The following is a 25,348-nucleotide window of genomic DNA, read 5'->3' on the forward strand; positions in this document are numbered from 1 at the left end:
TGGGCAGAAGAACAATGGAAAAGATCCATGATTTGAATTTTCATGAGGTCACGACGTGACCCGCCGATGCAAATTATAGCATATTCACACAAAGTAACTGGTGGAAGCAGTGCTGGTTGTAGTAGCAGACTGCAAAAAGAGTATGTTTATTGTAGAAAATAGGGGTTAAGGTTAGTTAGTTATTTATTTTCCATCAGATAGTATGAAAAATAATAAAAATAATAAAAATCAAAATTACCTGTGATGGCTACCTGGAAAAACATCATAAGCACAACCCCTATTTTCCCCACATTCTATTAACACTACATTCTTATATTTTATGAAGAATTATAAAGTATATACTTATTTCTCAGTATGATAGATAGATAGATATATTTTTCGTGTATAATGAGCGTTTACATTTTTTAGTTAAAAATAATTTACTAAGAAATTCCACACAGACCTCATAAATAGTTATAACAGTTACTATAGCTATGTTTTAAATATAAATATAAATATACTCTTTCGTTTCTCAGGTAATATATAAAGTTAAAAAAAAAGTTGTTTACAGTTCAGGAATGTTAAGTGATCAAATAAACTTCACTGGAGGTTCACTAGTTAGGATTGTGGAAGATGTTATAAGCTCGACACAGGGAAAACCATAGAATTAGCAGGGCTAGAAAGCCTATGGAAACCGATGGGATTTTCAAAAAATCAACAGGAACCAACGATTCAGCAGGAGATTGACACAGCACAAGGAAGAGTTGTTGATAGCAATAGGAGTCATGGTATTGATAGTAATAGAGTGGTATTTCAAAGTTGGATGAAAAAAAAAACAGAATTATACATAGTTACTAAGATAATGTTCAAAGAGATTTTAATTGGGCTTTAGACAAGGACCTAAAGTTTTTATTGGTTTTTAATTGCAGATTGTTCCAGTCATTTTTTTGTCATGATTTTGCACGACCCATCTTCAGTTTTCATTCCTATGGTACCAGATCTGCCCTCACAAATGTTTCTATTCCATATTCCAAAACCATTAATTATGGCTCAAACTCAAAATTGAGATCTGATCTCTTTAATGTTGATGACAAGAAGATGCTTTGTATCTCAAACAGGTGCTGGAAGCAAGCAATACACCATTCTCCGATTTCAGCGCGATCATAATTTTAAAATGACGTAATCTAATAATGGCTGATTTCGTATGTAAACAAACCCTTAACGTGATCGAACACAGTAAGCGTTACTATTTCTTATGGTAAACAATTAATTAAATAGACCTTTAAATTATTTTAAAATAGTTTTTTAGTAACATATTAACTTTATTTATATGAAAAGATGCAATATGTGTTTAACGAGTCAAGTTGATGTGCTAAATGCCATCAATTTCTCAGCGTCATTTTTGTAAAAATAGTTTTACTACGCTTCTTAATATCAATATAGAAAGGGTTGCGGAGAGGTTGCCAAGGCAAAGGCATTAAGCACGACAATGAGACAGGAATGGGAATCAGCAAGGCAGGGGTAGGCAAGGCATGGGAGGCACAGGCAAGGGCATAGTAGTAGGCAGGCACGATAAAAGGCATAGGAAGGGTAGGCAGGGGCAGTAACCTCAACAGAAACTCTCCCCCTACAACTCAAAAATTACGTATAATAATGTACAATACAACAATATAGAAAGGATTGCAGAGTGTGGGACTGCCCCCCCCCCTAGGTTTTCAAGCAAAAATATTTAGTGGTCCTTATTTTGAAAAGATTCCTTGGCAGGACAAACATGTATAATTGCCTTTTCTAAACATGACATTTTTGTGATATGTAAATGAAAGTGGTTATTGTTGCCCTGTCCAGGATTTGAACCTGGATCTCTCATTTTCATGAGTGTCTTAGCCATTAGACCAACAGGGTATATATATGAAAAACTTTACTGGTGCATATGCTTATGGATTTACAGCACATATAGCCATTTAATTCTTCTTGTGGATAATAAAATTCAATTTTTTCTACTAAATAGATGGGGGGACCTGGTGTTGAAAAGTTTGGATAAGGAACTGTATTACCCAATATTAAACATCTGGTGGAGCGATTAATAGGAAACTGTGCCATCATTCATGTGGAGCGCTTTAGTAGAAGCACGTCTATCGTCTATCTGAAAATTGAGGATATCGCCTATTGTTTCTATATCAACCAAATCCGTTAGTTTCAACTCGTCATCTTTGATAACCTCGTAACAGAGTGCACCATACTTGTTCCTTTTGACATCAACAATATGCAGCACTAGGCGTTGAATATCATTCTCTAGATCCTCATCAATCTCGCGTCTCGCGAATGTAGCCCATGCTTTTTCCCCTGACGCTACCCTATTTAAATGCTCTTCATCATCAGGGTATTCAAAGCCTTCGTAGAATTCTCCCACTCGAAACCTAAAATTTTCCAAGCAGGTAGGACAATAACCAGTCACTGACGCTGCGTTGATACAACATCGTAGTACAGGTACGTGGATATTGTAGATATTTTTAATTGTCTTTGTTGTACGTATACTTCCATAGTTGTTATTTCAAGGGGTTTCTAGTAGGAGGCAACACGGGTCTAAAATGTATACCTCTTTCCAAAGTGTAGTTCTACATTGTGTTTGGTTGGAGGCCGTCTATTCCGCGAGCTCTAGGAGACGTTTATGCGTGTAGTTTTCACCAAGCCTAAAATGTCTCACACGCTCGGGGTTAACAGAGATACATCCACGTTCTCGAAGCCAGTTGTAGTGTACAATAGCGTTGGGTGTCTCTGCTAGTACGACAATCTCACGCTTGGGATAGTAAACAAGTTTGCGTTACATACCCCTGTTGACCACAGATGGCCAGGTATGGAAAGGGATCGTTGTTGTTGTTCTGGATAATGACCATACCGTTATCTTTTCCAAAGTCTTCCAGGTAGGGCACGGTACGTTGCTGTAATGTTCCTACTTGGTCCTGGAGCACAGTAAGCTGCTGATACCTATCCTCAAGTTCATTCCCGAGCGCCACGAGCTACTTGTCCCTATCGTCTAGGTCGTCCTCTAGGATCGCCATGGCCATATCCCTTTCCTTGAGGGCTTGACGACGCTCCCTGACCTCACCTTGTAATTTTTCCACCCCCTTCCCAGCTAGCCAGTGGGTTAGCTCTACAGCCTTAGGTTTCCTGGAGCGGTGCACAATCTCCAGGGCTCCGTTCAATGTGACGAAGACGTCATGCGGATTCGCTCTTCCAAAGGGGAGGGTGGCACCCTCCCCACTTTTTCTTATAATTTCTTGCCTTGTTGTAGTTTCTTCAGCCAAATATTGAAAATTGCTCTTTATATCAACAATCCCTAAAAACCACCCCAGGTATGCACGTTTGAACAGAAGCTGAATTTGTTCATCGAACAGAGTTTCAATTCCAAGTCCTAGGATGTTCTAATCTCACATACAGGCATGCATGCTTGGACTTTTTTAACTCAGCCTTGATTTCTTCCCAATCAGGAATCATGTTAGTCTCTTCATCGATTAGCTTCATATCCGATCTCTCGTGCGGAAACCAGACAAAGAGCTGCTTCTTCTGTCGTCTCAGATTTTTGGGCAAAGCTGTATTATTAGGGTTTATATGAAACATTATGCCATATTACGTTGGTTATGCTTTATCTACTGGCAAAATATGCATTAAAAATATGTAAATAAAGAGTATTATTACAGTTGTGCAACATATTATGCTATATTAAGCTGATTATGGCCTATCTACTGGAAAATTTTGCATCTATATAGTAATTAAGAGTTTTATTACAGTTATGTTGAGTATTATGCGATATTGCGTTGGTTATGGATTATCTACAATAAAAATATGCATCTGTTATGTAACAATAGGGAGTATTCTCTAGGTTATGTGGAATATCATGTATATTTTGTCGGTCCATTTGGTTGGGGTAATTCAGTCGACGGGTGTCGGAGTTTGTATGTCGGTAGAGATATTAAGCGGTATTACTTTATGTTGTACGTCGTGTGTCAGGTCCAATTAGCCCGATGCTAAATAAAGTCATTGCCGGTTTGTCTACCTGTCCGCAAGAAAAGCGTCGTGCAACAGGCACACGAAATAGCGTGTAATTCAAAGACAAGCGACCCGTGGATTTTTCACGGGTTAACTTATATATACATGTATACATGAAATGTATATATATATAATAATTAGTGCAAATCTTTAACACAGTTAGAATGTGTGAAATTTATTAGTGTGGTTTTGATGTTTTCATGGGATACATTTATTAATGTTTAACCCTTTACTGTCATAAAATTGTCATATTCTAAAATGTATATACCAAATTTAAGGACATAAACGTAAATATTTCTGGAAAAATGGATCTTTTCACTTGTATTGTTAAAATAAGAAACTTTTGTGCAGATAGGAAAATGACCTACTTTACACACGTACACGTCATTTCTGATCCATTATGACTTCATCCAATTAATGTTTTACCTGGAATCTGTTTCAATAGCTCGACACCAACAAAATCTCTCTAAATGTTAGTAAAACTGAATATATCCTGTTTAAGCACAAGCTTAAACAAAGGAATTATGATTTAAACTTAATCATCAATGACAAGAAACTCTTCCCCAGTAACTGCATTAAGTACCTTGGTATTCCCTTAGATTCTGATATTAACTGGAAATTTCAGATCAATGTTAAACTCAGAGAGCTAATGAAGCTATAGTCAAACTTCGACACCTTGTTCCAAAACCTGGTCAATACTTTATTGATTGTATTTATCTTTTACCACATTGTGCAGTTAGACTGATCTTGAAGGAAGAAATACAGAGGACTGATTTCCTTTAAACAACGCAGAACCACTCCTACCCCTTTTTCTCTAATCTTACTATTTTAAAATTTACTGATTTGGTTCATATGAAAAATGTAATTTATATCATGGAACAATTTTTCTCACTCTTACCATACTTGTGGATCTACTCTTGGTTTGATAAGCAATTGAGCAAGTTGTGAGTTGTAAGTTCCAAGGCTCCTTTTTTTATGGTACCGAATTATGGAAGAGATGGGTTAAATCGTTGTAGGTTTATATCATTGCTGTGAACATTCGAGATGATAAAAGAAAGAAAGCATTACTGTTACATTTCCTTGGGGAACAAAGACAAGAACTTTACGAAACATAAAAGGAACAGAACCTGATAATGAACAATTTGAATGTGCAATTGGGAAGTTCAACAAACATTTTCTACCAAAAAAAACTTTCCGTTCCGGAGACATCTGTTCAACTCTGCAACACAAAAGAAGGGTGAGAATGTTTCCACATATTGTATTCGTTTGCAAAAACTTGTGAATTTGCTGCTCTGGAAGATGATATGATTCGCGATCACATTGTGCAAACTTGCTTGTCTGCGCGTTTGCGGCGGAAGTTGCTCCAGGAGGCCAGTCTAACTCTAGTCACCATTATCGATAAACAAACATTTCGACAATTAGGTGTTAAAGCAGAAAAGTCTAATGCAAGTTGAAAGACATTTGGTTCAGACTCACCAATTGATTTGTATGTGGTATTGAAAACGAAAATTCGACTTGGAAAGAAAGAAATAGTATTGCCACTTGGAAACAAGTTAAGTTTCTTTCTTTTGTTCTTATCTTGATCTTTTCTAGTTTTATTAAACATTCCCAGCTATTGAAATATTTGCATGTAAGCAGTATTACTTTATGATGTCTTATTTTATACTCTCATTGCTTAGTAATGCTTTTTATTAAACTATTTCCAGTCGGTATTAATTTCGTTTTGAAGAATAATTTCCTCTGCTTCCGTGTTCCAATATGTTTTCCTCCCCACGAGAAAATGAAGGCGAATCGATCGCGAAACGTTTTTAAATGAAATAAAATAAAATTAAAAAAGCACGAGTTATTAATTTTGTATAAATAGCAAATCTCACATTTTTCTACTAAATAGAAAAAGCACGTGCGCAGAATACACCAATCAACCCCGTAGCTCTCAACCGCGCATAAAGGAAACTGGGCTCTAGTTTAGAGGGGACAGACAAGAACATTTGGAACATATGCCTGATATCTACAAGGAAAAGGGGTACGGAAATGTAAGGTGCATAATTGATTGTTCTGAGATATTCATTAAACGATCCAAGTCCTTAAATGTTCAAGCTGTCACATGGTCAGACTATAAACATCATAACACTGTAAAGTTTTTATTTGGTATTTCTCCTACTGGTTATATAACCTTTTTATCTGATTGCTATGGGGGAAGAGCTTCAGACAAATTTATTTGCAATGACAGTGGCTTTTTTGAATTACTAGAATATGGAGACAATATAATGGCAGACAGAGGATTCCAGATCACAGAGGAACTCCTTTTACGATACTGCCATCTAGTTGTACCTCCAGGAGCCAGGTTAAAATCACAAATGACATTTATGGAATGCAGCAAAACCAAATCCGTGGCAAACTTAAGAATACATGTGGAAAGGTCAATACGGCGTATGAAAACTTATCGTATCTTGCAGACACCTCTACCAATTACAATGCTGCATCACGTTGATGATATTGTCCGTACATGTGCTGCATTTTGTAACTTGAAATCCATGTTAATTCAAAAAGCTAAAAAAAAGGACAGTTAATTTATTATATTTGATTAGGTATATTTATGTATATAACTATAGCTGTTTTTTGTATAAATTTAATATTTTCACGCATTTGTAAAAAAAAAAGTCTTGATCGTCTAATGTAAGACACCTACATTGTAGGAAATCCAGGTTCAAGTCCTGGTTAGAATATAGCAGCAGAAACTGTATTTCAGACATAAAACATTTTAACAATGTTATGTATTTTTACATATTTGCAAAATATTATACCATTTTATCTCTAAATTACATCCATAATACCTTGACCAGGACTTGAACCTGGATTTCCTACAATGTAGGTGTCTTACATTAGACGATCAAGGCTTTACGCAAATTTTTTCTAAAATATATACACAAAAAATACAAATACATCAGTTAGTTTTAAACATTAAACTTAAAATCTATAAATTTTTCATAAAATAGCTTTTACCATCTCAATTAAATTTTTACAAAAATCTTCATCATACAAAATGTCATCAATAACAAAGCCATGCGAAGTCCAAACCATAAAAAAACATTTTTTCAAATTTGTTGCATACATTTGCAATTGACACTGCGTGTAATATTTGTGTGATTTTTTTAACACCTTCTTTCCATTCCTTTCAACCAGAAATCAAGTACCACATCTGTTGGGGACTTGTGGCTTATTGAAAAGGGGCACTTTATTTCCAGACAGCTAGACGAACAGCAGCAACAAGTCACCAACCCATCAGGACTAGCACCAACAAACTTCACGTCACCGTCAATAAATAAGCCACAAGACGGCACTTCTACATTTTTATGCTCTTTCTTTATTTCTTCTTTAAATGCGGCTAACGCAACAGGCTCCATTTCTCTTCCATATTTCAGTGCAGGTATATTTGGGTTGATAAACACAGACCCAGACTTTCTGAAAAAGGGACCAGAGGTTAACATTAAGATTCTCTTTTTTAAACTTTTTCATTTTAGTTAATACCTCATGTGCTTTTGATGCAGTCACAATATCCTTCCGAAATAAATACCATGCCTGAATTTCTGATTGCCCACAAGTTATCTCTTCTATTTTTTTTCTGGCTTCTGGTGTCATTTGGCTATCTAGTTTACTGAGAAACGTGATCTTGTTATCACTAGATGAAATCATTTCATTAACAGATAATACATTTTTCTGTTCTGGAACAGTTTTAACAATCTCTAACAATCTATCTTTGGTGTTGGAACAGATGTAAACAATACACTACATGGCAGAGTGTCTTTCAGCGCAGTTACAATGTTTTGAAGCTCTAAAGGCTTTATTTTACATGTCTCGGACATCCCTGCCATGCAGGTGCAGTGTGCTGACATAATCCGATTACTTTCTCCTTTCAGAACGCATACCCATAGTTTATGAGGTGGATCATTTAATCGTTCTGAAGGCCTACAATCTCCTTTTAAAAAGCAGTACTTTGAATCTTCGTCAATCGGATGGTACATTATTGGTCCTAGCCAACCATTTGTAAAATAGCTATATGCTTTGCTTGTTTTGTAATCGTTTAGGTCGTCACTCCCCAGTGTGCTAGGAGTAAAGGTTAAATAATTAAAAATATTTCCATATGTAATCATTGGCCAAAACGATACACCGTCTTCCTCCGCTAACCATCCAGAAGTAATGTCCATTGGGTCAGGTATAACACCATCTTCAACTAATAATTTGCTCACATACTCTTCGTTTAACTGCTCTTCTACCTGCGCTGCAGTTTTTACCAGCTTTACATTATTCTCACTAGCAGAAAATACCCTTGCCACTAACTCACATTTCCTTCCAGACACCTTTAAACCCCGCATTCTTAAATATTTTTTTAATTCTTCAACTTTCATCTTGCTTATCATATCAAACTCCATTGTAAATGAGCGTGTTTGTTCTGCCCAGATTGCGAAAACGGCCTGTTTACAACCGGGACAGCCGGATTATGTACACATGATCCGATTATGTTTTTTTTGCACTGGTTATGTAGTGGTGACCGGATTATGAACGCTGATATAATGGCTGGCCAGGCAGGCTGTGATTGGCATTTTCTTCGAACTTTTGTGAATTAAACATTCTCTGGAAGATAGAACACCCCTAAAAACTAGAGATGGCGGAAGAAAAAGTCTCGACGTAATTCTTAGTTTAAAACTAATCTTGTAGTAAATACATTTCAGCATAATATACTTTGAAGTAACAAAATTTCACGGAACCTAAATTATTCTTTTTGAGGGAATTAAGTTTGGTGAAAAGTTATTAAACTTGCGAATCCCAAAATTTAGTATTTGCCGCGAAATTTCGTTTCATTTGAGAGCAACAACAACTTTGCCACCAGGGCTATTCGCTTGTCAGAAGTGATGACGAATGATATAAAAGCGGTCGGCCCCGATTATATTTGTTCTATAAGTCTGGAATAATATTTGACTGTCATACATAAGCCGGCCTTCCCCGATTATGTTCGTTCTATAAAAAATGAGAAATAATATTACACTGTCGTATATAAACTGGCCTGCCCTGATTATATGTCCCTTCTTTTATAAGTGCCAAATAATATTTTTTGAGTAATAAGCCGGCCTGTCCTGATTATGTTGCCCTGATTATGTATTTTCTGCCCTGTTCTTAATCGGTGCAAGCTGCCGTACTTAATCAGGCCAATGTTCATTATCCGGGCAGAACATGTTTACTTCTTCCTGTCCCTCCTATACTAGTTACTAGTCTTTTCCTCCGACGCGGTTTCATAATGGTAGCCGGATGGGGTTGATTGGTGTATTTTATGTTGATGTTTTGCTTTGTGTTCGGTATTTTTCCTGTTTTCTTTATGTTCGACATGTCTCCAGTGCAAGTGCGACATGATAAAAAAAAATACGACCTACCAATCGACTCTTGTAACTAATGTTTTCCTTACCAATATCCCTGCTGTGCTAACTTCTTCTCTAATCCAATTCATTTTCTAATTGCACAGCTATTTTGTCAACGTTTCTTTTCCTTTTTATGTGATATTTACACACCACACATACGTTTTGCATGTTTTTTTTGTTTTGTCAGGTTTTGTTTTTTTGTTTGTGTGTTAAAGGTGGACAAAGGTAAGAAGGTGGCTAGCAGCATCTTGTCATAGCCGTAGGCTAATAATGTTGGCCTCCTCACAGTGGTAGCTTAATTTTGTAAAATAATATTTATTTGACTTCTACATTATTACTCTCATCGCACTATACCGTGACGTTTTACAGGTATTCCAACTTTCGGGATTATATACTCACTACCCCTCCCCTCAGGCTACAGAGACCAAAAAAGACTGATGTAATAGGTCAATGGATTAAGCATTAGTAAATATTTGCCATTTTTGAGGCGTCTGTCTGGATTTCAATAGTTGATGCCCACCCAAATTTGCACAAATAAGTTGTCTTTTTTCTGCATACTTCTTTCTGTCACTTTTATAGACGACATGTACCTTTTTATTGCTTAAAAAATTGACATGTCATTAGGAGAACTTAGTAAATTAAGTTAACAAGAAGGATGTGTGGAAGAAAACTCACATGGCAATTTTTTTCTTAAAAAAAGTTCTCCAAGTTGTGTAATCTCGTAAATAATATAGCCTTAAAGGGAATATATATAGCATATTTTATAAATATTTGCATATAAAAACTTCATATAGCACGAAACAATAATTCAGCATTAATATATATATATCTTAAAAAGTAATTCCTACGCACAATATTGTTCTTTAAAGTTTAACCTTCGCCACGAGAGCGGCCTTCTTCGACCGCCATGATAGTTTCTGATGAAAACACGATCAAGTGCGATTAGCATAATCGATTTACTGTGACGTAAGCAATTTTATAGAAAATACAGAAGCCTTCTTTTCACACACCACATGCGAAGTTTGTTCGTTTTGCTCTTAAACCTATTAATAATTTATAATAGAAGTTTAGATTTATTTTATACAATTTAACCCCCGTCGCTATATTTTTAAAAACATTTATGCTCAAGATTTTTTTTTTCTGTATTTCTTAAAATGGCGTAGTGTGCTGCTGTAGGTTGTACTAATCATACGGATAATAATCCTGAGAAAGTTCATTTTTTTAAATTGCCGTCAAATGAAGATATGCGCAAAAAGTGGATACATGCTTCGCAGAGAAAAAATTTACCTAAAAAGGTCTTTGTTTGTTTAAAACATTTTGAAGAAAAATGCTTTGATCCATGTTGGGACATGCAACACCAGATATTCCAGCGAAAAATCCCGAGAATGCTGTTAAAAAATGCCTTCCAAACAATATTTTGTTTTCAAGAGCAACCAAAGGAAAGAAAGGCCTCAGTTCGAAGGGTCCAATGCAGAGAAAGAGAAGAGGTAATTTATAGATATTTGTTAATAGGAGTCACATGTCGAGCATATACTCCATGTTATCTGAAATTTTAGGTCATAGAAACTGCCGTAGTGGAAGTGCATGAAGAAGAAGTGGAAGCTAGCAACACATGTGGAACACAAACTGATTCTCCTATTGTCGCTAGTAAACCAAAAGTTGTCTTTCGATCCATTGGTACCCAGACTTCTCCAATTAGTGTCAGAAATATGGGGTATCAAGTTAATATGCGACATTGACACAGAAGTCAATGTGTACAAGTAACGCCAGATACAACAAACATTCACTGTAAAACACGTCTCGACCATAATTTAAATTCATTCCTTATAATTTTGTTTAGAATCAATCATATCTTATTAAATTTTGTTTCTTTTTTCCTAGACCAAGCCGACTGGGACAAAGATGACAATGTTGATGACAATGAAAATGTTGATGATGATGAAACTGATGATAATAATTACGAGTTTGATGATGATTGTGATGACGATAACATTGTCCCCAAACTTAATAGTACCACCATTGAAAAAATGGGAGACCTGACTCCAGAATTCTTCGCCAACATGCTGGGATGCTGGGATTCAATAACAAACAGCAACAACAGTTGTATAGAGAACGTAGACGAAGATGATGAGGCAAATGAAGAAGAATTGCACAATGTATCATTCAACGATTTGTGGTTGGAAAAGTCAGAAGAGCGGTAAGAATCAAAATCTCCCACAAAACATGAATCTGCTGCGTTATATATACTCTATGCTTGATATTGATTTTTACTTAACATAGCTGTGAGAAGACTGATTCTACGTACGAACCAGATGTTGAAGAAGATTACGAGAAGATTAATCTAGTAATTCCCGTGCAAGAGAAAGAGCAAACTTTCTTGGTGTTTCAACATTGTCCTTGTTCGCGAGGTCAGTCATTGCATTCCTTTGTAAGGTCATAATTTTTGTATTTTGTCATAATAAAATAAACACCACTCTTGCCGTAGGTCGAAAACTCATAATGGAAAAGTAAGGATTTATTTGTTGCCTTGAAAACATTCTGAAAAAACATAAACTTCAAATAGCAGTGGTTGCTATTGATAGACACAATCAAATTCGAAAATTGATGAGGACCGATCCTCGCTTTAATCACATCTTTCACCAATTCGATCCATGGCACATTGCTAAAGGATTTGTGAAAAAACTGACTAAAGCTTCAAAGAAAAAGGGGGAGTCATTGTTACATAAGTTGCTTATTGCTATCTATTGAGATATATTTATAGCACGTCTGTTTGTTTTCTTTAGGGTTCCATCTGCTGGGAGAATGGGCCTTTGCGACAGTAAATCATTTATACTGGTCTGTTTTAACGTGTAATGGTGATCCAAATGACTTACAAGAGCATTTTTGTTCCATCATATATGCATCATGTTGTAAACCACCATTCCAATTTCGTTGGAAATAAAATGTGAACATGGCAAACTCAATGACACTGACATTCGACGCAAGAAGTGGTTAAAGAAAGAAACGCAAGTTTATGAGAAGTTCAAATCTATTGTTCTTCAAAGACAAGTTGTCGCTGATCTTTCCCACATGACCCGATTGGTCTATATCACATTGTTGGAAGTATTTCATAGTGTCAAAATCGGCTATCTCCCCAAATCCATTTTTTTTCAATATGGAAAGATGATTGCGGGTACTCAGTTAGCTATTTTGGATCATAACTTAAATGTGGATAGAGAACAGGTACGAATACGTCTTACTTTTTTGTTTTAATTAAGTGCAGCAATTATATAATCTAAAAACTAATCGTTTAGGAGACATCTAAAAAAGCTGAAAAAGAGGGTAATGTGAAACCAATTTTTCGCATTGCCTATAGCAAACCAACAAAACGTTTTGTCGCCAAAAAGAAGAAAGTCGCAAAAGATTATAATTATCTTGTTGACATACTCAGTAATATAATCACACAAGTGGAAGAAAATAGAAAGATAACCACGGAAAAGCGCAGCAAACGTAGGCTCAGTTTGACTGTAGCACCATCAGAGAGAGAAGACCGTGAAGTTATCATTGAGCAATCAACTAAGTATAGCAGATTAAACTGTGGTGACTTTTTATTTTTTAGCTTATCTAATTATATATACATACTATTTCATACATATATTATTTACATGGATATTTTACATGTATTCTAATGAACGTTTTAGTCGCTTTCGTCTTTGTGAGCTGCAAATTGCCACACCATTTCAATCTCGGGAACATTCATTCCTCCCTCTCCCTTACACCAGTGTAATTACCACTTTCAGAAGGGAAGGCTGTTCTTATCTTAGCAACGACACAAGCAGGAATGACTCTACGCACACCTCGTCCCAACCTAGTATGGATGAACCAACTAAACTGTCTGTACGATGCGTAGCGATATGATCTAAAATAGGTTATATATTTCATTTATGGATAATATAATATATTACATGTTCTTATATAACTCTACTTACTGGCTAGGTACGTTATCCCTATCACATGGTAACGATGTATTCACCCTGTCATATAACGATACCAAAGCAGTCCACAGAACACCCCTGTCCATCATCACGTTTGAAAAGCTATTGTGCTCAGTGATACATCTGCAATCTAAAAAAGGTTTGGGTACTAGATTGTATGTGTAATCGTTTCACTGTTTATTTTGTAAATAGAAATAAACTAAAGCAAACCATCTTATTTGAAATATTTTATTTTGTCTATCTAGTGGCAGCATATGCACTCTCTTTCCGTATCCATTACGACGCAGTGCCCACAAGTACACCAACCATCAACCCCAGCTTTCCTATCTCCCCCCGCTGTAATAACTCGCAAGTTCGAATCCTCCAAAGAAATACCAGAATATACCTTTCTTTTTTTAAATTATTCACATAACACATGTAAACAAACTTTTTTATCGTAGTTGTTAAAGCATTGCTTCGTCTTGTTGCTGCAAATGGCGCAAAACGGCCTGGGTTAAAAATTAATTATGCATGTGACGTAGAAGAGTGGTGAAAAGCAGACTATGTAGCGAAAGTGTGTAGCGTATACAGTACAAAATATGAAACCCCTTAGAAGTTAACTGTTTAGAAACTTATTTAAAAAAAAACATTTAATTTTAATCTCTCTCTACAAATTATGAAATACGATTATTAATATGTCTTTGTCGTACAAAACATTTACGGTATTAGGTTTTCAGTATGAACCAGAAAGATCAGATTCCGAAATAGCTTCACAGCCTAGGCAGGTTTATAATGATGTTTGTGATGATCAGGTAGACTTTGATCCTCAGCAAAATTCTAGATTGTGTAAGCCTGTTACTGTTGGTGTCGTTGTGGTAAATGTGAGAGGATGCCGACAGAGAAAGAGTGTGTTTGCTGTGTTGAAATCGATGCGATAAAATACTTCAATGTTAATGGTAGCGATTTATTCTTATATATTTTCAAAAATAATGAGGGAAGTTTATTTTCCGAGACTTTTTTGTAACTTCATGATAATTCTTTTAAGATCAGGAATGCATTACACAGCATCCACATTTTTCCACATTGTATTGTTGAAGGTGTGTTATGGACAGCCGCATGTACAACAGCTACTTGGGTTTGCGCTTGCGTTTGCATTTGCGCATCTGCTGCGGAACACGACGTTTGTGTACATGTACTTCGTACTGACGTATCTTTATATTGTTTTGGTACGGCCTGTATTCCAATTGATAATTTGGATTCAACATCAAATTCAACTTCAAATTGAACTTCATTATCGATTAAAGATAATTGTTTAGAATCTTGAAACAAGGCTGACTTCACCAACTAATAACGATCGATTAAAGATAATGGTTCAGAATCTTCAACCAAGGCTGACTTCAACTAATAACAATCGAACGAAGTAATAAAAAGAGTGGAAACAACGATGATATACTCTAGGGATTTTAAGAACATTTAAGGCTTTGTCAATACCAATAGCAAAATAAGATAAATTAAGAACAATTTAATAATATTTTCGAGAGTAGTATTCCTAAAAATCGAATTTGCTTACGTCTTTAGATTGTTTTTATCTTTGTTTGACTTAATGTTATTTTTACAACCGTACGCCCAACAGTATGCCCTACTAACAGCAAATTTTTGATGTTTCTACGTTGAGACTTAATTTACAAAAAGAAAAAAATGTTCTTTAGTTTGCTTTCGAGGGGAAATTGCGCAATGTCGTGCTGAAGCGGCCTCTTTTACATTTTTTTTCTTAAGTTTTTCTTAAGTTTTTTCTTCAGCAAACAGCTTTTAGCAAATACACAGAACCTGGGAAACCTGTTAAATTATTTATAACACATTTTCGAATATATGCTACACGGGGCTAGTAACTGACTTAAAAGATAAACGTAAAAAAAATAAGTCAATAAGATATTTTGTTTTGGTCTATACTTTACCGGAGCGCGGTTTGTTTTGATTTTCTCACCACTGTTCAACGTCAGAGAAAACATGTGTGTTTAGCCTCTCATTCATGCGGAATTATATATATATATATATATATATATATATATATATATATATATATATATATATATATATATATATATATATATATATATATATATATATATATATATATATATATATAGACACACACACCTGAATTTACTACTATAGAAATATAGAATGTCAAAACAAGGATCACTGAGGGACAATAAAAAAGTTGTAAGTATGTATACACAAAGTTTATAATCCAACTTTGTTATTTATGTGTCTGCATTATTCAGCTTTAGATCTTTCTTATAGAGTGGCGAACTCTTCACTTTAACTTATGGTGCGCTGGTTGCTCAGTTATTAAAGGACTTTGAAAATGATGAGGATGTCAACAAACAACTGGAAATGATGTAAATATTAAGTTTCTTATATTTAAAAGCTTAAAAGCAGTCCAGAATGTGAATAGATCTTTATTCTTAATTATGGCATAAACCCATGCATCTAAACCTAAAAGATATAATGAACATAATGACAATCTTGCCACTACATTCTCTCTCAATAAAACAAAATCATGAAGTATGTTCAACAAAAGAAACTGCAAGACGCAGGAACACAATTTAAGAATGCTTTTAAAGACAATGTCGTCAAACATTTGAAAGTGTCATTTGGCATACTGTTGTATTTGTTCTAATTAACCAAAACTTAACGGTATTTCAACTGTTCTCTACCGGATAGTATACATAGCAGGTTTTCAGCTGAAGCAGTGCCTTTTGTAAGACAGTCAGCAATCTGACCACTTGATTTAGTAAGAATGAGTTCCCCGATTTCTCCTTTTTCGACCATCTCACAAAGTGCACAAATATCAATATACAATCGTTTTGTCTTCTATGACGTTGGTATTTTTGACTGCTTCCACAAGCGATTTATTGTCTGATATACAGATAATTGGTATATCAACTGAAAAAATCTCTTTAATTAGGGCTCTGATCAACATAGCATGTTCCGCACCTTCTAAGAGAGCCATGGTTTCCGCACCCATGGCGCTTTTAACTACACGTTTTAACTTGTGAGATCTCCAAATAAGTGGCGGAATTTTGCTTTCACCATGCAGTAGCAGAACAAATCCACCTTGTGAGCCACCATTAATTAAATTTCCATATCATGCATCACTGAAAAGTATGAGCGATGATGCTTTAACATCTCCAGTATTTGAAATAACAATCTTTACTTCAGTTTGCTGCAGATCTTTCAGCTGCTTGTTAGCTCTACGAGCATCAGCAACTGTTCCATGCTTTATGCGAGTGCTTAAATCACAGGCAACGTAAGCAGCATCAGGTCTAGTTTGTTTTGCTGCCCATTTAATTTGACCAACTAAGGCTTTGAAGTGACGTTCTTCATATTTTGTAAGTGGAATTGTAGACATACTATTTGTCAAATTAATTGGTGGAATGTTACTAATATAATTATGCTGATGAATAATTACTGCACCACACTCTTGTTCAATTTCTAATCCCAAAAAGTTAAACGACTTTGAATTCTTTTTACTAAGTGAGAATGTCTTACGTAAATGTGCAATGACAGTGTCATGAAACAAATCACTTCCAACGAAGAAGCCATCGTCAACATGACAGCAAATTACACCTTTGAGTGAAGTTTCTTTTCTCCAGAAAAATAATGCATTGTCATAAATGCTTCTTGTAGCTCCAACTTTATCGAATTCAATAGATAATGTCTCATACCAAGCGCGTGAAGCGTCGCACAAGCCATAAACATGTGTTTTTAGTTTCCAGAAGAAACGCAGCTTTAATATCAAGACTGTGAATTCTCCATCCATAGGTTGCACCAATATTACACACAAGACGAAAGTTCTCCTTGTTTACAGTTGGCGAGTCTGTTCGTATACCAATAGTGTCCTCCTCAAAACCTCGAGCCACTAATCGTGCTTTAATTTCTGTTTTACCATCATGACTTTTCTCAGTTATCACCCAGCGTGTTTGATTATGTCTTGCCCTTTGTCTTCAACTTCATCATAAACATTGTAATCACGCCATTTAGTTAATTCTTTATGTTCAGCTTCACTAACATCACATGACTTTCTACATTATATACTGACTCTGTGTTTACCTTTTCCCAATCCAAAATGTTTTCAAAGTCAATTGATTTTATGGCTTTGGTTTAAACATCTTTGACATTCAACCAATTCTTATATGCTCCAACTCCAGATTTTCCTACTTTACCAGCACGACTAACAACCATAAATTCAGCAAGTTTATTAGTATCAGGATCAATAAACCTAACCCTGTCCCTGACTTTTGGAAGGGTCACTGTCAATGACTGTTCATTGCAAGGTGTGTTAGAAACTTCTTGCTCAATGCTTGGTTGATGTGTTGTTTCAACCTGAGCATGGGAAATAGCAGGGATATCATTTGTATTTACGGCATGGCCACTAGGAATGTCATCAAGTACAACTTCTGACGATGTATTGATATCAAAATCGTTTACGATTTTAAGCAACCCATTCGCTACGCTGTTTGAAATCTCATCAACGCAATCTTCTTTGGTTGTAGTTTTCTTCACTTGAGGGTTTCCACTTGTGCTTTCCTGACAACTACGGTGTCCCTTCACTGATTGCAAGTGACAAGGACTTACTCGAACGTAAGTTCCTCCATGTTTAACAAGCACCTGTTTTCCATCAATGCCAAGGACTACACCAGGTCCTCTCCACTCTTTCTCTCCACGTCGCTTATAGTATACCAATTCACCATTGTAAAGATCTTTGCTGGTAGATGTCCGTGTTTGATGACTGAGTGCTGTTTTAATTCTCCTTGAAGATTCACTTTCAATGAATGCTTTGCGAGCAGCATGCAGGGCATTCAGATGATTCGCAATTAATTGACTGAGTGTAACTGTTCGAAGAGCAGGGGCTTGGCTGTAAGCACAGATGGGAGATTTGGATTGCGTCCAAATACAAGCTGATTGGGACTGAATCCACGGTTATTATGCAACGCATTCTTGGCACAAGTGGCCCATGTAAGTGCATTTTCAACAGAACAACTAGTGTTGTCAACAATTTTCAAAATCATATTTTCCAGGATGGCATTATGACGCTCACATACACCATTTGACCATGGAGCTTCTGCTGCTGTTGTATACACTCTTGTGTTTAACAGTTCTGCTACATCTCTTAAGAGCTCATTGTTGAACTCCCCTCCGTTGTCTGAAAAAACCGAGTTTGGTGTGCCAAAAATAGCAACCCAGTGCTTGAGAATTGCGTCTACGATAATTTCCTCATTCTTGGATTTGATAATTGTTGATGCACTGTATTTAGAGAACACATCAATCATATGAAGTATGGTTAACTTTTTATGATCAACTGTCAGGGATTTTAGGTCCATGGCAGGCATTCATTGACATCTGAGCCCATTGGTAGTGAGACAATTGGCCTTGATCGACCTTCATATATCTACTGCATGTGTCACAAGACTTTGTAACATTGTCAATTTGCTGAAATAACTCTTTATCTTCAACATTTGCATCTTCGAGAAGAGTTTTCAGTTTGCTGCTGTCTATGGGATTTCCAAATTGTCTGTGAAGCTTTGTAGCTATTTTGCATTTTTCTTCAGGTGATTTTACAGTAAGATCGTTGACTGTGAATATAACTCTGGTGGCATTTTCACCCTGAGATGTTTTGTTAGCAGCAACTTGCTTAGGTGTAAGAGGTATACATTAATGGTCATTTGGCGTGTGTTGTAAAGGAATGTCTCTTCCAAACATAGTGACTTTATCATTAACAAAATCAAGTTGGCTATTAGCTGCTTTCAGACTCTTTTTTGATAACAATAATGGTAATTCACAATCGACAACATCAGTAAAAATATGGGCTTGCATTCCAGCCATATTAATAGGGATATTAACTTGTTTAACTGAGGGGAAGCTTCCATCTGGCCCAAATTTAAAGGACTTGTTACTCTTACTTTCAGCTAAAGCTGTCCCTTCTGGCAAAGTGTCTATGTAACAGTCAAGCCAATTTTTACCACAAACTGTCGATGAACATCCTGAGTCTAGTAAAGCACAATTCAAAGACTCAGACACGACTTGCTCCATAAAGCATTGTTCCACACCCTTTGCAAAAAACTGCACATGTACTTCATCCTGTCCTTTGCTTCCTTTATTCTTATCATGACAGTCATTCATGAAATGCATTATAGATTTGCAATGGTGACATTGCAATGGATATCCATCAGGACCATTAGGGTTGTACTGGCTTCTTTTAGCACTGAAATATTTACCACTTCTGCCACATCGACGAGTGTTCCAATTGTTAAAACGTCGTCTGTCAAACTTTTGACCATATAATACTTCTTGCTTAACACCAATATCATTACTGTCTGTACTACTTTCACTTTGAGCACATTGATCATAAATGGCTTTTATCTGTTTTTTCATAGAGTCGTATGTGAGGGAAGGAAAGCACGTGTTAGTTCACGTGTAGCTTTCGGTACATCTGCATTTTTTAGTAGTTGATATGCAAGAACTGCAGTTGGTAACTCAATTTTAAAACTCTTTAAGTTTTTGATTCAGCTGTTCAAATTCATTTACATAATCACTAATCGACATTGTCGTGGAACGGTAACAGTAATGCCATAAAGTTCTTTTAATTTATTAACAAGTTTATTTAAACCATCTTCTTCATTCAATTCTTTTTTCGTTAAGGCTGAACATGCCTGACGTACTTTTGAATTTAAACTCAAATAAACAACTGGCCCTTGTTTCTTCTTTGGAAGTTCTGTAACTACTTTCCATAATTCCAGATCATGTAACCATGCATCAAAATCCCCATCTTCAGAAAATTGGGGCAATCCATACTTTTGTGCCATCCTGTTTGTTCCAGTTGCCATCTTCTTAACTAGCCTCTGCTACCAGAATGTGAAAAGATCTTTATTGTTAATTATGGCATAAAGCCGTACATCTAAACCTAAAAGATATAATGAACATAATGACAGAGGAAACTTAGATAGATGTGCATATTTTACATGGCTAGCCTTACAAATATTGAGGGATATACCCTGTCTATTATTTCCAGGAGGGGCCGTGGCTTTGATGGGGAGTCCTGGAGTATTTAATGCTCTCTTTGAGCTACCCAAACTCAATTAGGGTCAGCGCTCTGCCAGACAACTCCCTGCAACATCCAACAGACCAAACAGTGCGCCATCTCCCCAATTTCCCTCACATGGCTTGGGTTAACCCGGGGCTATGGTAATATTCAATTGCCCATATTAAATCCCCACCAAGGGGGATCGAACCCCGGTCTCCTGCACTAAGTACAAGAGTGATAACCACGAAACTACGGCCCCATAAAGTCAACAAACAACTGGAAAGGATATAAATATTAAATTGTACATGTATATATAATATGTAAAAAAATTATTTAAAATTTATGTAAAAAATTATTTCCACCTTTAAATGAAATTTGCAACAAACCTTTTTGACAAATAAACCATGAATTTTATATTTATTTTGTTAATTTCGTTTCATTTTCCAGTATCCAGTAGCTAGTAGTCATGCATTTAATTTTATTATCTTGTAGTCATCTTTTTATATTGGACATTAGTTTTTTTTGCAATAACAACCCCTAATTTTTAGGTAAAATAAAGTCAATCGTCAAATACTAAAATAAAAAACTTTTCCATTAAAATCCTATTTTTTACCAATCAGGTTTTTTAAAATTGACAGGGAGCAAAAAATAATTCATTTCAGCGGGTATGTAATTTGGTGGTCGTGAAAAAACGTTTTGTCAAGTTTAATTTTAGTGAGTGTTAAAAAAACTTATCTTGTGTGGAAATTTAGTTATATAATTTCTTTCTGTCGAAACTTCTTCTTTTGATGTAGTAAGGCATGATGCTACCACTAAGCAGTGGAGCTAATGATAAGTGCTTGAAATTTACTAGATTTAAGCCCAACAACAAGTCTTGAAATCAGTAATGAAATTTTTAATATGCACATAGGGGATACAATATTGGTGTGCGATTAATCGAAGATTTTCTGGCAAGATCAAGCACGGGAAGATGTCATGATTTCAGAGAAACAGCTGATGTTATTGCAAAGGTTTTCCTTTTTCCATTGCTTCTTAAGTTGTTGCCAGTGCTGATTATTCACGGGATTAGGAGGTTTTTGCTCGAGTTTTGTTTATTATTGTTACAAAACATGCCCAGGAAATAATAATAAAAATGAAAAAACAGACAGACAAAACCCTAATTTTTGTAAAATATTACTTTTATTTCTAGGTTGGTTTTAAAACTTTTCTTGGCATCACACCACAAGTGACTAACTGGAGTTCTGCCGGTGATGAATTCTCGTTATTATTTGACAGTAATCCCCTGGCAGAGTTCGTTGAACTGCCAGAAGGACATAATAACTTATGGTATTCTAGTATATTAGCTGGTGTTATCAAAGGTGCCTTAGAAATGGTAAGTTTACAGATGGTGTAGAAGTTTGGTGCCAAGTGATGAAATCATCTTATGGCTTGGGAAATAAGACTCTGTTGAAAAAAAATATGATTAGATATTTTATTGCTCAAAGTTTTTATGTGTTACTTTAAAGATACGGTAACCCCCTTCAGAGTCATTTTTTTTAAAAAAAATTGATTCTTTGGCATATTTTCCTGACATTTTTAAAAAAAGAATCAAAAATATTTATTGTTAAGAGGGATAAAATGGGAAAAATCCTTTTATCTTTTAGAGTTTTCAATAGTGTGCTCAAAGTTTAAAATTCCTCAAATATATTTAATCTGTATAATAATTAAAGAGAGTTAGGCAAAACAAATAAAAAATTGCATCCCCATATATAACACAGGAATCATTTACACTTTAATAATCTATACAAATATATTTTTATTTATCATCTATACCTTTATAAGTTATTTCTTTATTTTTTTCGTTTTTATCCTGTTATGTTATGTTATCCTGTTGTCTGTTTAACAATAACTAGACCCATAGTTCTACGAAAACACTTTATCTTTAATTTTAAATAAAATATTCATGAGTTATTAATTATTCATAACGTTTAATTGGGTGTAACCATGATACTTGCAGGTAAAAGCAAATGTCTTAGATTTGCTTTTTCTCGAAATAAAATTTTTAGTCGTAACGGTATATATTTTTGTCGAACACTCCCCTCCATCTTGTCGAAATTGTATGAAAACAAGTTTGTTGCGACAATTATATCTTTGGCTACAAAACTTTGCTTTTTCTAACGCAGAAAGTGAGTAAATATCGAGTTATTGATTTATCATGCTTAAAAATAGATAAATCAGTCATAAAACAACTATTGTAACACAAAATATGCTATATTTTTGGAACCACGTGTTGTTTTGAGTAAAAAAAGCAAAGTTTTTTAGAGCTGAATAAGAGCTTCGCAATCATATTTTCTCAACGAACAAAAATTTTACTGAGGGGAGTGTTCGACAAAATGAACTGGAAGGGTGAATTTTTGTATATAATTTTTTTTCTCCTTTTTGGATTTTTTTATGGAAATATTTTTTCATCACTCTAGAGATAATTAATTTGGCTTTCAGAATATATATATTTGCTAGGGTTAATATAGCGAGCAGAGGAGATATTTTAATTATGCTGAGTATGTGCCTAGGGGGTTACCGTATCCTTAATCATAAACACAATGCGAAAGACCAAATATCAAACACTAAACTCACTTAAAGTTATCTCGTATTAATTTCTACGTGTAAAGAAGATCTGCATCAGTTATACTTTAAAACTTATTGGATTTTTTCTTCATCCATTAAATCGAAAATCGCATTTTTTGTAATCAATTAATCAGCTATTGATTGTCTTTGTGTTACAACAATGAAATTTGCTGACACTGCAACATCATATCCATTTGCAACTCCAATGTCTCTGTACTTAATCGCCGTATGTTTTATATCCGTCCTTGTTTACACAGGTCCAAATGGAAGTCGATGCAGGATTTGTACAAGACGTTCTACGTGGAGATAGTATTACCGAAATGAGAGTTCGATTTGTTAAAAGGTTAGAAGATGCTGTGCCTGTTGGAGAAGAATAAACATGCGATCGTCTAAAAATATTATACGAAATTGCTTTTGTTTTGCTATCTCAACGTGTATGGTGTAACAGTTGGTAAATTTATGATATCATTTTTCATCGAGCATAAAGAGATAACAAACGTGTAAAAGTAATGGAATTTCAATGGCACAAAGAAGAGTAAAATATTTTTTATTTTGTGTTTGATGTAAACCGTGACATCTTTTCAAATACTCTAATTTTTCTCACAAACAAAGTTTTCTTTATTTGGTATGTGGCTAAAGATGTGTAAGAATTTGTGTTTGTAGAATTCTTATTTTTTGGGGAAAACTACAAAGGCACTGCTAATTTGAATGATAGTATTAAGCAGTTAAAAATTGAAATCGTTTGTAACAAAACAGGTTACAATGCTTAATGTTAAATTTTATTATTTTTTGTGAGAAGTATATAATTTCAATAATAAACACAACTGCTGTAAGAACCCGTGTTCATATTTATTTTGGCTTTGAAAAACTCTGTTAATTACGGAAGTTGAACATTTTAAATGAATGGGTATAACGTACTCGAAAAGGTTTGGAAATACTTGAACTCTAATTAGATACTTATTATACTTAAATTTTGCGGACGAAGTGGTTCCAAAATGTTTCATTTTGCGGAAGAAATTTTTTTGGATGTTCGCATTTTCCCGAAATGTACGGAATAGATTTTTACGGGTACTGAAGAATTAGTAATTGTTGTGAACACGTATTTAGCTTTCCGGAATAAAGTTATTTTGAAATGCTCAAGTAAAAATTTAAATTGCATAGTTCCTACAGAAAATGGAAGCAGGAAAAAATTAAAAATTAAAAAACTTTGCGGAAGAAATTTATTCGATTTTAAAAAATTTTCTGGAGCTTAATTTTGCAGAATTGAGGCCAAAATTATTTTCGTAAACTGAACATGCACAGCAACTCCTACAACTTACAGTTGACTCCCAGTAACTCGAACATCTTAGAAACCGGGGAAAATAGTTTGACTTAACGAATATTCGAATTAAACGAGCCTCCGTTTTCGACTTGGGGAACACTTACCAAAAAAACATGCAACATTGACAATGGAAAGGGCCCTTGTATATGGATTTTTTCTGGAAAGGCAACATTTATCCATTTATGTTCGTTAGGAAAACATTAACAGTAAAAAGCCGTAAAATACATCAACGACACAGCACAAAATAACAAAAACAAGAAGCCCTGCGGCTTAAAGATTTCTACCTTTAGCAATTATCTAAAAAAGTACTGAACTTTGAAGAGGACTGACTAATATTGGGGAACAAAATCATTGAATATTCTAAAATTTTAAAATTCAATTTTTTATTATTATTGTAACTGTAAATCATAGCTAACTTAACTTACATAAAGTTCATTTCTCTATAAGAACAATTTTAAAAGAAAAATTGATGAACAATAAAAACAAAATAAAAACAACGGTAAGGCCGAAAATTTTTCTTTTTTCTCTTTTTCTCTGAAAAACAGATTGGAAAATATCTTAAAAGGTGGCAGCAAATTTTTTTTTACATAATCAGTTACGAAAGATTATTTTCAGACTACATGTTCTTATTTTTTCTTTTATAATACACTTGTCACGGTTTTATAGCTATAATGCATTATCTATCACCAAAAATATTCAGCCTGATGGCTTGGGAAGCTAATTTGAACATTTAGCCTGTTTCCAACCATTACAAGGCTGTGACTTACGTGTGTGCCTATTTTTTACATCGGAGGACGAAACCTCGGAAGCAATGAAGCAAGAGAGGCCGAAGATTTTAAAAATAAAAAATTTAAACTTATGAAGAATATTGCTAGAGTGTATCATATAAACAAAGAATGGTTTGGTTGAGAAAAACATGTCCGGGTGTTACATTTGCTCATAGTAA

General features: G+C 34.9%; 3 protein-coding genes across 5 annotated transcripts; all 3 read left to right on the forward strand.

The window, feature by feature from the left end:
* Positions 1-135: 135 nt before the first annotated feature.
* Positions 136-6,899, forward strand: LOC130644953 (uncharacterized). The gene is made up of 2 exons (XM_057450756.1): positions 136-5,263; positions 5,449-6,899. Exon 2 carries the CDS (start codon positions 6,024-6,026, stop codon positions 6,594-6,596), a length of 573 nt encoding a protein of 190 aa, XP_057306739.1. The 5' UTR covers positions 136-5,263; positions 5,449-6,023; the 3' UTR covers positions 6,597-6,899.
* A 2,290-nt stretch (positions 6,900-9,189) lies between these two features.
* On the forward strand, positions 9,190-13,623 carry LOC130644952 (trigger factor-like). 3 transcript variants are annotated; one of them, XM_057450755.1, is made up of 6 exons: positions 9,197-10,924; positions 11,319-11,634; positions 11,718-11,845; positions 11,923-11,944; positions 12,221-12,659; positions 12,731-13,623. In XM_057450755.1, exons 1-5 carry the CDS (start codon positions 10,777-10,779, stop codon positions 12,288-12,290), a joined length of 684 nt encoding a protein of 227 aa, XP_057306738.1. In that variant the 5' UTR covers positions 9,197-10,776; the 3' UTR covers positions 12,291-12,659; positions 12,731-13,623. The 3 variants fall into 3 exon arrangements, with proteins under 3 accessions (XP_057306736.1, XP_057306738.1, XP_057306737.1); XM_057450753.1 differs by lacking the exon at positions 12,731-13,623 and having other exon boundaries at positions 9,190-10,924; positions 12,020-12,364; XM_057450754.1 differs by lacking the exon at positions 11,923-11,944.
* Positions 13,624-15,530: 1,907 nt separating this feature from the next.
* LOC130644954 (trafficking protein particle complex subunit 3-like) lies at positions 15,531-23,917 on the forward strand. The gene is made up of 5 exons (XM_057450757.1): positions 15,531-15,613; positions 15,695-15,792; positions 21,388-21,487; positions 21,667-21,849; positions 23,339-23,917. Exons 1-5 carry the CDS (start codon positions 15,575-15,577, stop codon positions 23,456-23,458), a joined length of 540 nt encoding a protein of 179 aa, XP_057306740.1. The 5' UTR covers positions 15,531-15,574; the 3' UTR covers positions 23,459-23,917.
* The last annotated feature ends 1,431 nt before the right edge of the window (positions 23,918-25,348 follow it).

This window comes from Hydractinia symbiolongicarpus, chromosome 5, assembly GCF_029227915.1.
Source record: "Hydractinia symbiolongicarpus strain clone_291-10 chromosome 5, HSymV2.1, whole genome shotgun sequence".
Taxonomy (NCBI): Eukaryota; Metazoa; Cnidaria; class Hydrozoa; order Anthoathecata; family Hydractiniidae; genus Hydractinia; species Hydractinia symbiolongicarpus.

Excerpts from the sequence above, each read along its gene's own strand:
- LOC130644953 (XM_057450756.1), top strand. The coding sequence starts at position 6,024 with ATGCCTGATATCTACAAGGAAAAGGGGTACGGAAATGTAAGGTGCATA.
- LOC130644952 (XM_057450753.1), top strand. The coding sequence starts at position 10,777 with ATGTTGGGACATGCAACACCAGATATTCCAGCGAAAAATCCCGAGAAT. Across the intron at positions 11,635-11,717 it reads TTGGAAAAGTCAGAAGAGCG|CTGTGAGAAGACTGATTCTA; the intron begins GTAAGAATCAAA and ends TACTTAACATAG. Across the intron at positions 11,945-12,019 it reads CGAAAACTCATAATGGAAAA|ACACAATCAAATTCGAAAAT; the intron begins GTAAGGATTTAT and ends TGCTATTGATAG.
- LOC130644954 (XM_057450757.1), top strand. The coding sequence starts at position 15,575 with ATGTCAAAACAAGGATCACTGAGGGACAATAAAAAAGTT. Across the intron at positions 15,614-15,694 it reads TGAGGGACAATAAAAAAGTT|AGTGGCGAACTCTTCACTTT; the intron begins GTAAGTATGTAT and ends TCTTTCTTATAG. Across the intron at positions 21,488-21,666 it reads CAGCTGATGTTATTGCAAAG|GTTGGTTTTAAAACTTTTCT; the intron begins GTTTTCCTTTTT and ends TTTTATTTCTAG.